Genomic DNA, 15,822 nt, shown 5'->3' with positions numbered 1-15,822 from the left:
TTAGATTTAGTATCAAGAGGACTAGAATCCTCAATGTCTAATGCAATTAGGACTTCTTTAAGTAAAGAACGAATAAATTCCATTTTAAATAAATATGAAGATTTATCAGCATCAATCTCTGAGACAGAATCCTCTGAATCAGAAGAACCAATATCAGTATCAGAATGATGATGTTCATTTAAAAATTCATCTGAAAAATAAGAAGTTTTAAAAGACTTTTTATGTTTACTAGAAGGAGGAATAACAGACATAGCCTTCTTAATGGATTTAGAAACAAAATCTCTTATGTTATCAGGAACACTCTGAGTATTAGATGTTGACGGAACAGCAACAGGTAATGTAACAGTACTAAAGGAAATATTATCTGCATTAGCAAGTTTGTCATGACAAACAGTACAAACAACAGCTGGTGGAACAGATACCAAAAGTTTACGGCAGATACACTTAGCTTTGGTAGCTCCAGCACCAGGCAGGGATATTCCAGAAGTATCTTCTGACTCAGCTTCAACGTGGGACATCTTGCAATATGTAAATAGAAAAAACAACATATAAAGCAAAATTGATCAAATTCCTTAAATGACAGTTTCAGGAATGGGAAAAAAATGCCATAGAACAAGCTTCTAGCAACCAGAAGCACAAAATAATGAGACTTAAATAATGTGGAGACAATAGTGACGCCCATATTTTTTAAGCGCCAAAAAAAGACGCCCACATCATTTGGCGCCTAAATGCTTTTGGCGCCAAAATGACGCCACATCCGGAACGCCGACACCTTTGGCGCAAAAAAACGTCAAAAATGATGCAACTTCCGGCGACACGTATGACGCCGGAAACAGAAAAAAAAATTGCGCCAAAAAAGTCTGCGCCAAGAATGACGCAATAAAATGAAGCATTTTCAGCCCCCGCGAGCCTAACAGCCCACAGGGAACAGTCAAATTTTTAAGGTAAGAAAAAAAGATTTATTCATATGCATTATCCCAAATATGAAACTGACTGTCTGAAATAAGGAATGTTGAACATCCTGAGTCAAGGCAAATAAATGTTTGAATACATATATTTAGAACTTTATATAAAAGTGCCCAACCATAGCTTAGAGTGTCACAGAAAATAAGACTTACTTACCCCAGGACACTCATCTACATGTAGTAGAAAGCCAAACCAGTACTGAAACGAGAATCAGTAGAGGAAATGGTATATATAAGAGTATATCGTCGATCTGAAAAGGGAGGTAAGAGATGGATCTCTATGACCGATAACAGAGAACCTATGAAATAGACCCCGTAGAAGGAGATCACTGCATTCAAATAGGCAATACTCTCCTCACATCCCTCTGACATTCACTGCACGCTGAGAGGAAAACCGGGCTCTAACCTGCTGCGGAGCGCATATCAACGTAGAATCTAGCACAAACTTACTTCACCACCTCCATAGGAGGCAAAGTTTGTAAAACTGATTTGTGGGTGTGGTGAGGGGTGTATTTATAGGCATTTTAAGGTTTGGGAAACTTTGCCCCTCCTGGTAGGAATGTATATCCCATACGTCACTAGCTCATGGACTCTTGCTAATTACATGAAAGAAATCAGTTTTATTACACCTGCTTTAGGATGTCTGAAAGTTGTACCCGATTTGGCTACACTGCTATAGTATTTGTCTGCTAGAGAACAAAATGATTTAAAGAACTAAAGTCTGATGTGCGTGTGCTGCAGACAAGCTACGGCTTTGGGGTCTGATTGCGTTACCCTTCATGTCTTATATTTACTTATTTCTGTAGTATGAGAACTTGGGCGTGTCATGTTTTAATCCTGTAACAGGCAATAAGATGCCACAGATGCTACACAACCAAAATCCAACATTTAAAGGAACACTAAAGTAAAAATTTAACTTTTATGATTCAAAAAGAGTATGGAATTAAAAAAAAAACTTCAGAATTTACTTCCAAAATGTACAGTCTTTTTATATGAAAAAAGAGCACAGTATACATGTATATGCATTTTGTGATTTGCTGATGATTGTCACATGATACAGGACAAATGGAGTTAACTGATGTTTGCAAGAAAAAAAATATGAAATTCAAAGTGCTATTGTATTTTCTATTTATTATATAATTGTTGACTATGCAAGTCTACTGTATTTAAAGGGACATTCTAGAAAAATATAAATGCATATAGACCAAGTACTTGTTTGAATAGAAAACATATTTGCAATAAGCATTTATTTATAAAAATAAATGCTACTAGTAAAATGTCACTGTTTTAGTGTGAACATTTTCTCTGCACGTGCATATGAAGCATAGCTAGATATTCTCAGTGCACCAGCATTTTAAATACTGCAGCTGCTCAGAGCAGCAGTGGGCCTTGTAACATTTCAGCAATTAACAAACAGTCATTACTAGATGGTACAAGCACCTTAGGCTCTGTGACCAAATCCTGTGCTTAAAATGATAGTGCACGGTGCATACTTAAATACACTTTTGAAACAGCAATTGCTTTTATTAGAAGCATTTTTGATAATACATGTATCTTACAAAAAAGCTTCTATTTAAAACTGAAATGCACCCATGTGGATTCCAATTTTGGCTGGAATGTCCCTTTAATAGTCGTTTAATTGTTAATAGCAGAGCTGCATTGAATACAATTGGGCAGCAGTGTGTTTTTTTTTTAGTTTCAGGGTAAACTCATTCTGAAAGCTCCCAGACATTAGTATATAGTGATATACCGATACCTATGTGAAAATAAATAAAATGCATGCAGAACACAGATGTTATACAGAAGTGCTGGTATCACAGATGTGAGAAAAGAAAAAAAAATGGAATTACAATCAGTTTTGATTTCTTCTGCAAACAAAGCATGTGGTTCCGGCGCCTCAATATCAACAGACGCTAATCTCTGAAAAGCTAAACGACCTAAAAATCAAAAGTATTTTCAGAAATCATTGTTTGAACTGCTATCTGTAGTGTGATTTGTTGTACATAAAATGTAGTTTTTTTGCACGTTGTCTAAACAATAAAACACTTATTAAGCACACAGGAACGTCAAAATGAAAGGACCACTAAGTACAAAATGTAAACTACATGATTTTGAAACTTTGTATCTAAGAATAATTTTGCAATGAAAACTGCAGCTTTATTTTGCCAAATGATGATTTTGTTTTATTTGTGTTCATTTCACGGTTTTATGCTTATTTTATTTCAAATAATCCTTGCTAACCAATCACACACTAATATTCAGATATAGCACTAACTCAGTTTGCACATGTGCAGTTGAGAGACTGGGGAAGCCTGTCCTTTTTTAGATGTATTTTACAGCAAAAGGTAGCAAAATAAATAATGAATGTATATTGCAATAATGAAATATGTTATATGCGCTGTTGAAATGTGAAGCTAAATGGTCATTTAAATAATGGCCAGTTTTAATTTTTTTTTTTTTAATTAACCCTTGTTTGTCAAAGCGTCACCAAGGTGCAAAAAGTGTTTTATCTTGTGGTCAAAGGAGTTAGGGTTTAGCAAACTAAGGAACAAAAACTGGGTACTGAGTTGGACACATACCTGCTTCCTTTAAAGTAGAACACTTCTGGTAAGTAGACGTTCTAATGGCTGGTGCTCTCACATTATACAATCTTATCTTCTCAATTCTGGAATCAAAAACACGAAGCAGCGGCTCCTTGTCTTCCCAGAATGACATTATTTTATTATCTATGAAGGTGGCAAACATCTGGGTTTCAATGAAACGGGAGAGAAACGGGAGGTAAGGCTCAGGCTGATCCGACAGGAAGGACGCCTGCAATGTGAAAATACAAAGTCACAAAAATATTTAACTATGTATTATACAGATTACTACAGTAGTCCTAGAGCTGCAGAGAACTGCTGGTTTTGAGCAGGAAACATTCGGCGAGCCAATCGTCAGCAGTAGCTGCATGGCCCCACCAATACCTGGTTTGCAGCTCCCATACAAGACTTTACTTATCTGTTGTGTCTCATTTGCGCACTACAACAGTTCATCACATTTTTACCAGTTTGGTTCCCATGCTGGCCCTAAACTGCAGACAATTATTGGCTTCCCAGACGTAACCTGCTCAGGAATGGCAATACATTGGTTAAACATATAGTCAGCACTTGTGTAATTTAATATTGCAGGAGACTGTCCCTTTAATAAAGTATTAATTACCCATAAGATCAGAATTTTTGCAGTGGTTCCCTTGTTAGTGATGCTTATGTTGGGGTAGTATAGAAAGGGAAAGTATAGATAAGAAATTCTTTAACCATTTCCTTACACTATTACAAGATAGACATCTCACTGCCAGCGCTATCACAACAGAGGGTAATTATTATTATCGCTGGTTTATTACACAACAAGATTATCTTTACACTTTGGTTTTCAGACATATAACAATGTCCAGCATGTACATAAAACAAGGATAATATAAATCCTAAAAAAGTTTTGCCATTAAATGTAGATAGATAATCCCTTTATTACCCATTCCCCAGTTTTTCCATGACTAACAGTAATATTTTTTACCTCTGTGATTACCTTGTATCTAAACTTATTCTGACAGCCCCCTCCTGATCACATGACTTATTTATTAAATATTGATGACTTGAATTTAATACTGTGTTGTGCTAAATCTTAAATAACTCATTGTGTGTTAACACAATGTTATCTATATGGCCCACATGAACTAGCAGTCTCCCGTTGTGAAAAGCAAATAAAAAGTAAATTTATGCTTACCTGATAAATTAATTTCTTCTACGATATGACGAGTCCACGGATTTCATCCTTACTTGTGGGATATTGACCTCCTGCTAACAGGAAGTGGCAAAGAGCACCACAGCAGAGCTGTATATATATATATATAGCTCCTCCCTTCCCTCCACCCCTAGGCATTCGACAGAAGGTTTTGGAAGAGAAAGGAAAGGCTAAAGGTGCAGAGGTGACTGAAGTTATAAAAAATAAAATATAATCTTTCTGAAAAATGACAGGGAGGGCCGTAGACTCGTCATATCGTAGAAGAAATTAATTTATCAGGTAAGCATAAATTTACTTTTCTTCTACAAGATACGACAAGTCCACGGATTTCATCCTTACTTATGGGATACAATACCAAAGCTACAGGACACGGATGAAACGGTAGGGACAAGACAGAGACCTAAACGGAAGGCACCACTGCTTGAAGAACCTTTCTCCCAAAAACAGCCTCAGAAGAAGCAAAAGTCTCAAATTTGTAAAAAGTATGAAGAGACGACCAAGTCGCAGCCTTGCAAATCTGTTCAACAGAAGCATTGTTTTTAAAAGCCCATGTGGAAGCCACAGCCCTAGTAGAATGAGCCGTAAATTCTTTCAGGAGGCTGCTGTCCTGCAGTCTCATATGCCAGGCGGATGATACTCCTCAGCCAAAAAGAAAGAGAGGTAGCCGTAGCTTTCTGACCCCTATGCTTTCCACAATAAACAATGAATAATGAAGATGATTGACGGAAATCCTTAGTCGCCTGTAAGTAAAACTTCAAGGCATGGACCACGTCCAGGTTATATAACAGACGCTCCTTCTTAGAAGAAGGATTAGGACACAAGGAAGGAACAACAATTTCCTGATTAATATTCTTATTTGAAACAACCTTAGGAAGGAATCCAGGTTTGGTACGCAAAACCACCTTATCAGAATGAAATATAAGATAAGGCGAATCACATTGTAACGCTGAAAGCTCAGAAACTCTACGAGCAAAAGAAATAGCAACCAAAAACAAAACTTTCCAAGATAACAATTTAATATCTATGGAATGCATGGGTTCAAACGGAACCCCTTGAAAAACTCTAAGAACTAAATTCAAACTCCAGAGAGGAGTAATTGGTCTAAATACAGGCTTAATTCTGGTTAGAGCTGAACATCTGGAACATCTGCCAAACGTTTGTGAAGCAAAATTAAAAAAGCAGAAATCTGTCCCTTTAAGGAACTCGCTGATAACCCTTTCTCCAATCCTTTTTGGAGAAAAGACAAAATCCTGGGAATCCTAACTTTACTCCATGAGTAGCCCTTGGATTCACACCAAAAAAGATATTTACGCCATATCTTATGATAGATCTTTCTAATGACAGGCTTACGTGCCTGTATTAAAGTATCAATGACCGAATGTGAGAATCCCCGCTTAGATAAAATCAAGCGTTCAATCTCCAAGCAGTCAGCTGCAGAGAATTTAGATTTGGAGGTTGGAAAGGTCCTTGAATGAGAAGGTCCTGTCTCAAAGGAAGTTTCCACGGTGGCAGAGAGGACATGTCCACTAGATCTGCATACCAAGTCCTGCGTGGCCATGCAGGCGTGATCAGGATTACCGAAGCTCTCTCCTGTTTCATCCGAGCAATTATGTGTGGAAGGAGAGGAAACGGTGGAAACACATAAGCTAGGCTGAACGACCAAGGCATCTATCAGTTCGGCCTGAGGATCCCTCGACCTGGATCCATATCTTGGAAGCTTGGCATTCTGTTGAGATGCCATCAGATCCAATTCCGGTCTGCCCCATTGGCAAATCAGTGAGGCAAACACCTCCAGGTGGAGTTCCCACTCCCCCGGATGAAAAGTCTGTTGACTTAGAAAATCCCCCTCCCAGTTCTCTACTCCTGGGATGTAGATTGGCGACAGATAACAAAAGTGGGCCTCCGCCCATTGAATTATCTTGGATACTTCTATCATCGCTAAGGAACTCCTCGTTCCCCCCCCGATGATTGATATAAGCCAGTGTCGTGATATTGTCTGACTGGAATCTGATGAATTTGGCCGAAGCCAACTGAGGCCATGCCTGAAGCACATTGAATATTGCTCTCAATTCCAGAATATTGATTGGAAGTAGAGACTCTACCTGAGTCCATACACCCTGAGCCTTCAGGGAATTCCAGACTGCACCCCAGCCCAGGAGGCTGGCGTCCATTGTCACTATCACCCACGAGGGTCTGCGGAAACACTTCCCCTAGGACAGATGATACGGCGACAACCACCAAAGAAGAGTCTCTTTTCTCTTGATCCAGATTTATCCGAGGATATAAATTTGCATAGTCCCCATTCCACTGTCCGAGCATGCACAGCTGCAGTGGTCTGAGATGAAAGCGAGCAAACGGAATGATGTCCATTGCCGCTACCATTAATCCAATTACCTCCATACACTGAGCCACTGATGGCCGAGGAATGGACTGAAGGGCTCAGCAAGTATTTAGAATTTTTTGATCTCCGTCAGAAATATTTTCATGTCTACCGAGTTTATCTGAGTTCCCAAAAAGGGAACCCTTGTCCGTGGAACTAGTGAACTCTTTTCTAGGTTCACCTTCCAACCGTGAGTTCTCAGAAAGGACAACAATGTGTCTGTATGAGATTTCGTTAGATAAGTCGACGCCAGAATCAAAATATCGTCCAGATAAGGCGCCACTGCTATGCCCCACGGTCTGAGAACCGCCAGAAGGGACCCTAGAACCTTTGTGAAGATCCTGGGTGCTGTGGCCAACCCGAAGGGAAGAGCCACGAACTGAAAATGTTTGTCCAGGAAGGCAAACCTTAGGAACTGATGATGATCCTTGTAAATAGGGATATGAAGGTATGCATCCTTCAAGTCCACGGTAGTCATATATTGACCCTCCTGGATCATTGGTAAAATTGTTCGGATAGTCTCCATCTTGAATGATGGAACTCTGAGAAACTTGTTTAGACACTTGAGATCTAAAATGGGTCTGAAAAGTTCCCTCTTTTTGTGAACCACGAAAAGATTTGAGTAAAACCCCTGTCCCTCTTCCGGTTTTGGAACGGGACAAATTACTCCCATGGTAGAGAGGTCTTTTACACAACGTAAGAACGCCTCTCTTTATCTGGTCTACAGATAATCGTGAAAGAAGAAATCTCCCTCTTGGAAGAAAATCCTTGAATTCCAGTTGACACCCGTGGGTCACGATTTCCAATGCCATGGGGTCCTGAACATCTCTTGCCCAAGCCTGAACAAAGAAAGAAAGTCTGACCCCTACTAGATCCGGTCCCGGATCGGGGGCCACCCCTTCATGCTGTCTTTGTAGCAGCAGCGGGCTTCTTGGGTTGTTTACCTTTGTTCCAAGCCTGGTTGGGTCTCCAGACGGACTTGGACTGAGCAAAATTCCCTTCCTGCTTTGTGGAGGAAGAGGAAGCAGAGGGTACTCCTTTAAAATTTCTAAAAGAACGAAAATTATTTTGTTTACCCCTCATGTTAACAGACTTATCCTGAGATAGGGCGTGACCTTTATATCCAGTAATGTCAAAAATTATTTCCTTCAACTCAGGCCCGAAAAGGGTCTTACCCTTGAAAGGAATAGCTAAGAGCTTAAATTTTGAAAACCCAGATGAATAAATAATTTCTTTAGAAGACCCTCTAACTTCTTATCCATAGGGTCTTTAAAAGCACAACTGTCTACAATAGGTATAGTTGTACGCTTAGCCAGGGTAGAAATAGCTCCCTCCGACTTCAATGTCAGACATGTTGAACAGACTAGTAATAAACACAGGCAAAGAGAATGACTGGGGTGGAGGGAAGGGAGAAGCTCTATATACAGCTCTGCTGTGGTGCTCTTTGCCACTGCCTGTTAGCAGGAGGTTAATATCCCACAAGTAAGGATGAAATCCGTGGACTCGTCATATCTTGTAGAAGAAATAGCATGCGATTAAGAGGCTGTCTGTAGTGGCTTAGAAACAGGCAGAAATTTAGAGGTTTAAATGTTATAAAGTATATTAATATAACAATGTTGGTTGTGCAAAGCTGGGGAATGGGTAGTAAAGGCGTCATCAATCTTTTTAAACAATAACAACTTTAGTGTAGACGGGCCCTTAAAGGGACACTGTACCCAAATTTTTTCTTTCGTGATTCAGATTGAGCATGAAATTTTAAGCAACTTTCTAATTTACTCCTATTATCAAATTTTCTTCATTTTCTTGGTATCTTTATTTGAAATGCACGAATGTAAGTTTAGATGCCGGCCCATTTTTGGTGAACAACCTGGCTTGTCCTTGCTGATTGGTGGATACATTCATCCACCAATAAAAAAGTGCTGTCCAGAGTACTGAAACCAAAAAAAGCTTAGATGCCTTCTTTTTCAAATAAAGATAGCAAGAGAATGAAGAAAAATTGATAATAGGAGCAAATTAGAAAGTTGCTTAAAATTGCATGCTCTTTCTGAATTACAAAAGAAAAAAAATTGGGTTCAGTATCCCCTTAAGCAACTGCCCTGAGAAGAGATTTTTTTGGTCTTCATTTATTAAGACTAAGTCGATTTCTTGAGAAGCAAATCTTTTAGCCTAAAAAGGTACATTGATATATAAGAGGGGTGAGTCAGTACACTTTTACTCAGTTGGGTCTGTCACAGTGTAATAAACTGGTGCCAAACCAGGACATTTTTTGCACCTCCCTCTCTTATTATGGGGGCCACCATTTTGAAATCTAGGTTTCACTTCAGGTATCTGAGGAAGATTTCCTGAACAAGTGCAAAGACAGTAGCACTGGAATGTAGTGAAAGACAGATTTCAACATGGCAGCACCGATGACTAGAGAGGTAGGGAATAACCTCAATACTATGCTTATAAAATGTATTTTGTATTTTAAGAAGATCAAATACTTTATGCTGCATAATGGATACTGACAGTCAACCCCCAAGACATCTGCCTTCAAGGTCAGTTTTTATTGAACAAGCAATCTATAAGGAGAAATGATGTCATTGCTCATCTGAGGCAATACGCACATGAAACCGCACAGATGCTGTAAGCCAGCCATCAATATCAGGCTGCAGAGGATACGCTACTTAAAGGGGACAGTGTGCTGTAAAATTGTTTCCAATTACATATACCAGCAGCAAAAAATAAAACGTATGAGAAATAGCTTCTTTAGGTTTAATTTTGTATATGAAATATCTGGTTTCGATCTTTGACACCACGACCCATCAAAATGGGTTGAGCTTGCAGATCTAATTTTGTTATCACTTTCTCTGCACACAAATGTGTAGGGAGAACAAATGGAAATTAACATTTTATTACTTACTTAAATGTAAGGGTATACTGTCCCTTTAACTAGCCGACGCTTCAGTAAAAGGCAACAAATTGTTTAATACATGCAAATAAAGAGAAAACCTAGATATGGAGGGAGAGAGTCCTAGAAGCCATTACCGTGCGCTTCCCATGCTGTACTTGGTCATCATAAAACATTTGTAATGTAAAGTTAAATTGGTTAATGCACCTAATTAAACAGCAGGTAAGAAAGAACCCACATGGGACAACAGGAAAATAAAGTGTCATTCATTTAGTTCTACAGGAAGCCGTTATTTAGTAACTGGTCTGATTCACCATCCTGCACATCACATACCAGGGTGCACAATATGGCAGCTCTCCTTTATTATGCAGGAGAAAGTATAGGCAACTGACTTCTCACAATATTAATGCTACGACTCAATTTAAAATGTATCTTAAAAATGGACATGAAATCCAAAAATGTTCTCTCATGATTCAGATAGAGCATGCAATTTACTAATTTACATCCATTATCACTTTTCTTCGTTCTTTTGGTATCTTTGGTTGAAAAGCAAAGATATAATATCTGGAGCACTATATGGCAGCACTATTTCCTGCCATGCAGTACTCCAGACAGCTACCTATATATCTCTTCAACAAAGAACAACATGAGAATGAAGCAAATTTCATAACAGAAGTAGATTGGAAACTTTTTAAAATTGTATGTTCTGTCTGAATCACAAAAGAAATTTGTTGCGTTTCGTATCCCTTTAATGATTAGTTTTTGGCTCTGTACTATAATATAATATTAAAACAGGCTTCCAATGCACATGGTTACTACAAACAGCAGCATTAAAAGGAACATGAAAATAGTAAACTTAAAAAAAAACTTTCACAATTCAGATAGAGCATAAAATTAAAAAAATTAAAAAAAGAGCATACCCAAGTATACGCTTCCATTAAGGATACACAGAGAATGAAGTAAATTTGATAAGACAAATTTAATTTTCTTTTCAATATGCTCTACCTGAACCATGTAAGTTTAATTATGACGATTATACCTGAGGCTATCCTACAAATGAAGTTTACACTTTAGAAGGAAACGTGAGCAGAATTAACGGCCTTCTGGTCACTATTTGCCAAACTCAAGTTTTCCTATAGGATTTTATAGTAAATGAACAGTTTTTATTAACTAAGGAGAAATAGCGGGTTAGGGGATTTGTATTGGATGGGAGCCTGTACTTAATTGTGCTATGACGCTAGCTAATCTGATTATATTGTTGTTACTTTGTCAAAGTTCTGCATCTGTTCTCGGTTGTTAATCCAGGATTCCATGTCGTGTGCAGCTTGAATGACAAAGGCTTCGTAATCAGCAAACATCTGCGTGAAGCGGTTAGCGAATACTTCCCGCAACTGCACATTAAGTGTATAGTCATTCAGCTCCTTCTCGGCACATTGCAGAATTTGGTCGTCATCTGTGTCCATCACAGGAACGGAGATATTAAACTTGTCCATATTGACCCCCGTCCTTTTAGCGAGAGCCTGAAGACGAGCAAAAGTCTCATTTCCTTTCAGCAGCTCATACATGTTGATGTTATTGCTGGATATATTGCCATTCTTTTTATCATTTACCAAATCGTCCAACACCAGGCTCTTTAATTTCGTGGCACTCTCACTGCAATGTAAATTGCCTTCAGGGGGGATTCCATATTGCAAAAGAACCTCAGAGATTTCCTGAATGAATTCCAGTTTGTTTGGAAACTGAGGGAATTCCTCGGGCAGTTCAATGAAGTGATTATCAATATCCACAAAGCACAAGTTTGCCTGAAAACAAAATAATAAAGATTAGCGACCAGACACATACAATACATTAAAAAAAAAGATCATGAAAATAAATAGAATATGAGTAAGTAGAACATTTCTGTTCAGTAAAAGATTATTAAAAATCTATTATGTTACTATGATTTGCTAGAGGAATAAATGGTTACACCAGGGGTCAACAAATCTGATTAAAATTTAGAAGCCAGTAAGAATATTTAGGAGCCAGACAATGGTATTTCAATATAGATATATGGAGAATAACCCAAAAAGTTAGGAGCCAGCAGCTCCTGGGTTACACAGTTTTTTTTATTAATTAGAACTTTATTTAGTTTCAGAAAGATTTAAAAAAAAATTAAAAAAAAAAAATTCAACAGTTCAAGATGTGTAGCAAATCTAAGGAACCTATAGGGCTTGTGTGATAAAAACCACAATACCCAGATATGATTTTAACTATAATAAGAGTAATCTTCATGTGCTGCCCTTTACCTTAACATGGTCATTAACAAGAATTGCTTTCTTCAATATGTGAAATAGGCCAGCAAGTTCAGATAGGAAGCAATTGGGATAACACAGGAGTTCTTATGACGTCAAATGGTTACACTTTTCTTATTGGAAACAAGTGTAAAACTGATGGTGGAAATATGAAATAAATGCTGATAGACTGACTTTAAAAGGGCTATAAAACCAATTTTTTTACCCCTTCATTCTACTGGAATTCTTTGTTGAAAGAGCAACAATGCACAACTAGGAGCTGGCTTAACACTTCAGGTGAGCCAATGACATGTATGTGCAGCCACCAATTAGCAGCTAGGTCCCAGCAGGGCACTGCTGATCCTGAGCCTACATAGGTATGCTTTTCAACAAAGGATACAAATGGAACAAAACCAATTAGATAATAGAAGTAAATTGGGAAGTTGTTTAAAATTATATGATCTATTTATCATGTACACTTTGAGTTTCTTTACTATAGTACTTGGAAACAAAAACAGTTTTTTTTTTGTTTTTTTTAAATAATTGGAACATGGAAGAAAAAGGGTTTAAAGGGACATGAAACCCAAAAAAAAATCCTTTCATGCTTCAGCAAGAACATACAACTTCCCAATTTACTTCTATTATCTAATTTGCTTCATTCTATTCTCTTGGTATCCTTTGTTGAAAAGCATATCTAGATAGGCTCTTGGAAATAGCTCCTGATTGGGGGCTGAATATATATGCACATTTTCATTGGCTTACAAATGCGCACAGCTAGCTCCCAGGAGTACAATGCTGCTTCTTCAATAAAAGATAACAAGATTTTGAAGAAAAAAATTAATCAGTCAAAGGAAAGTTTTTTCGTTTTTTTTTTTATAATCTATTAGTATCAGGAAAGACAAATGTGTTTCATTGCCCTTTAACTGTACAATACGTATATACTGCATAGCAATGACATCATTCTGCTTTCAAGCATCCATTAGCGGGTAGACCATATGGCAATGCATTATTAAACGTAATAAGCATCTGTATTGTGCTTAGCATTAGTGTTTTCTGTTGGCTATAAATATCGGTTAAAAAGCCTGTAAGTGGCAAATTCTCAAATTACATGCAAAGGCCCAGATAATGTCATGTAACATTGCAAGGTTATTGGTAAATCAGTGTAACCCTTAAAGGTCTGAAAAGCTGTCTGTGCAACACTATAAAAACAAAGCTGAAATACAGACCAACACAAAGTCACATACAGTATAGGGTTAATGATATACACTAACATTTTTTTTTTTCTATCTTTCAAGAATATATTAAACTATTAAAATGGACAGTGTACTGTAAAATTGGTTTTCACTTAAAGGGACATGATACCCAAATGTTTAAACACTTGAAAGTGCTGCAGCATAGCTGTAAAAACAAATTATGCGTACATGATAATTTTATTTTCTTCTGATGGAAAGAGTCCATAGCTGCATTCATTACTTTTAGGAATTAAGAAGCTGGCCACCAGGAGAAGGCAAAGACACCCCAGCCAAAGGCTTAAATACTCCTCCCACTTCCCTCATCCCCCAGTCATTCTGCCAAGGAACAAGGAACAGTAGAAGAAATATCAGGGTGAAAGGTGCCAGAGGAAGAAAAATAGACGCCCCACAAAAAAAATACGGGTGGGGAGCTGTGGACTCTTTCCATCAGAGGAAAAGAAAATTTTCATCAGGTAAGCAAAATTTAAGTTTTTCTTCTTAAATGGAAAGAGTCCACAACTGCATTCATTACTTTTGGGAAAACAATACCCAAGCCACAGGGGACACTGAATGCCAAGACGGGAGAGAATAGGCGGCCCATTCTGAGGGCACCAAGCCTGAAACCACTACCTAAAAAAATACCCTGCTTCGTCCGAAGCCGAGAAAACTTTGAAAAGGAAAAAAAAAGCCCCAAGGACAATGACCCACAGATAGTCCAGAAGCCTAGCTAGAGACCGCAAAATCGGACTCAACTGAGCATACAGTCCTTTAGGAGACACTGTCGCCCAACAGTCGGTCCCTCACCACTCACCCCTCCCCTAATGAAGGGAACCCCAGCCAAAACTCCCAAAGGGATAGGGCAAGGAAGAACCGAAGGGAAACCGAAAGGTCACCCCAAAATTCATAGAAGGAAAACCCCCAATAGCGAGCCCAGGTCACAAAGACCCAAATGGGTCCTGACAAACAAGGGGAGGCTACGCTCAGACCAAGCAGAAACCAGAGGTTTAGGACCGGGCATCGGAACAGAGAAACTTTTCTCTCAACATCGTGCAAAGCACCGAAAGACAACTGAAGACGGAGCCCTCACAATGTCAGAACGTTGAATACTGAAGTATTCCTAGACAAAAAACGTGCAACAGACCCAGAGAATGAAGAACACGCAGCCATCATCAGGACGACACAGAAAAAATACTTGCTGAGAAGTAAAAAGCAGCTAGACAGAGAACACTCTCTAGGCAATCTAAGTCGCCAGGACCTACACATAGGCCTCCAAAAGGGAGAAGCACAGAACCTCAACGAGGCCCACTGCACCCCTAAGAATGAGAGGTTACAACCAGAACTCGAAGGTGGATTGGAAGCCTGGACCTTCTGCTTGCAAGCCCAGGGAGCAAGCCACTATGCCAACCTAGATCCAATTAAAAAATGAGCAGAAGAATGACCACAGCCATCCCAACAGAGCACAGGTGCCAACCGACTCCTTAGGAACAGACGATAAGGCCATAGACCCAAAGGAATATAGCAAAGGGCCCAACATAGTCTCGACACAGAGCCAGCAAGACTCCAGATGGAACGTAACAACCCAGAGAGAATACCCTTCTCTGAATGGTTAACTCTCTGTTCTAACCTCCTGAATCCAGCAGAATCCCTAAGAAATGGACCACACCTCCATAAGGAGGAGAATAAGCCCCCACCCTAACAAAAAGGATGGGGCCAGAAAGGCAGAGCACCTGCCCACAAGACACAAAGCCACAGGCTAAAGGAGAGATCAAATCTCCAACGCAAACTAACTTGGAAGGAATCCCCCTAAAAATTTAGCTTGCTAACACACATCCAATGTGCAATAGTTGCAGTAGTGACACTGCAACCCATTCGCCTGCAAGCCCAATGAACATCGGCACTCAGAAAACCTGGCCAACCATGACCAGCTCAATTAGTCAGAGTAAAGGTCATAGCCCAAGTTCCCCGGGACTGGGGAACCCCGAACAAGCCCTAGAGCCTAAAAGTCTGGTAACAACCCGCAACGGGATCCACAAGGGAAAACAGAGTAAAGCCTCAGCAACCGGAAGCACCAGGGTGAAGATAGGTCAGAGCCCCCATTGTTTAAACAAACAATAACCGAGAACTTAACCCCCGTCTGATATAAAAAAACAGACCCACAGGGAGATATCAATGCAATATCCAGATCAACCCGGATAACGAGAATAACTTGCAAGTCCCGACCCAAGGAAGAGACCACCCCTTGCCGACGTCCAACACTCCAAAGGAGCTAAGGCGTTAAGTCGTACAACAACCCTAGAGCCCATAGACG

At 39.2% G+C, this 15,822-nt stretch overlaps 1 protein-coding gene across 3 annotated transcripts in view; it reads right to left on the bottom strand.

Moving 5' to 3' along the window:
• Positions 1 to 15,822, bottom strand: part of DENND5B (DENN domain containing 5B) — a 254,424-nt gene that overhangs the window by 150,703 nt on the left and 87,899 nt on the right. For 2 of the 3 annotated variants that reach the window (XM_053719026.1, XM_053719027.1), the window contains 2 exons: positions 11,278 to 11,814; positions 3,545 to 3,776 (listed from right to left, as the gene is read on the bottom strand). In XM_053719026.1, the coding sequence (XP_053575001.1) occupies positions 3,545 to 3,776; positions 11,278 to 11,814 (769 nt within the window). Of the gene's footprint in view, positions 1 to 2,815; positions 2,903 to 3,544; positions 3,777 to 11,277; positions 11,815 to 15,822 lie in introns of all 3 variants that reach the window. The other variant, XM_053719025.1, reaches the window with a different exon arrangement.

The sequence above is a fragment of the Bombina bombina genome, chromosome 6, assembly GCF_027579735.1.
Source record: "Bombina bombina isolate aBomBom1 chromosome 6, aBomBom1.pri, whole genome shotgun sequence".
Classification (NCBI taxonomy): domain Eukaryota; kingdom Metazoa; phylum Chordata; class Amphibia; order Anura; family Bombinatoridae; genus Bombina; species Bombina bombina.
This window is presented reverse-complemented; position numbering and strand designations above follow the sequence as displayed.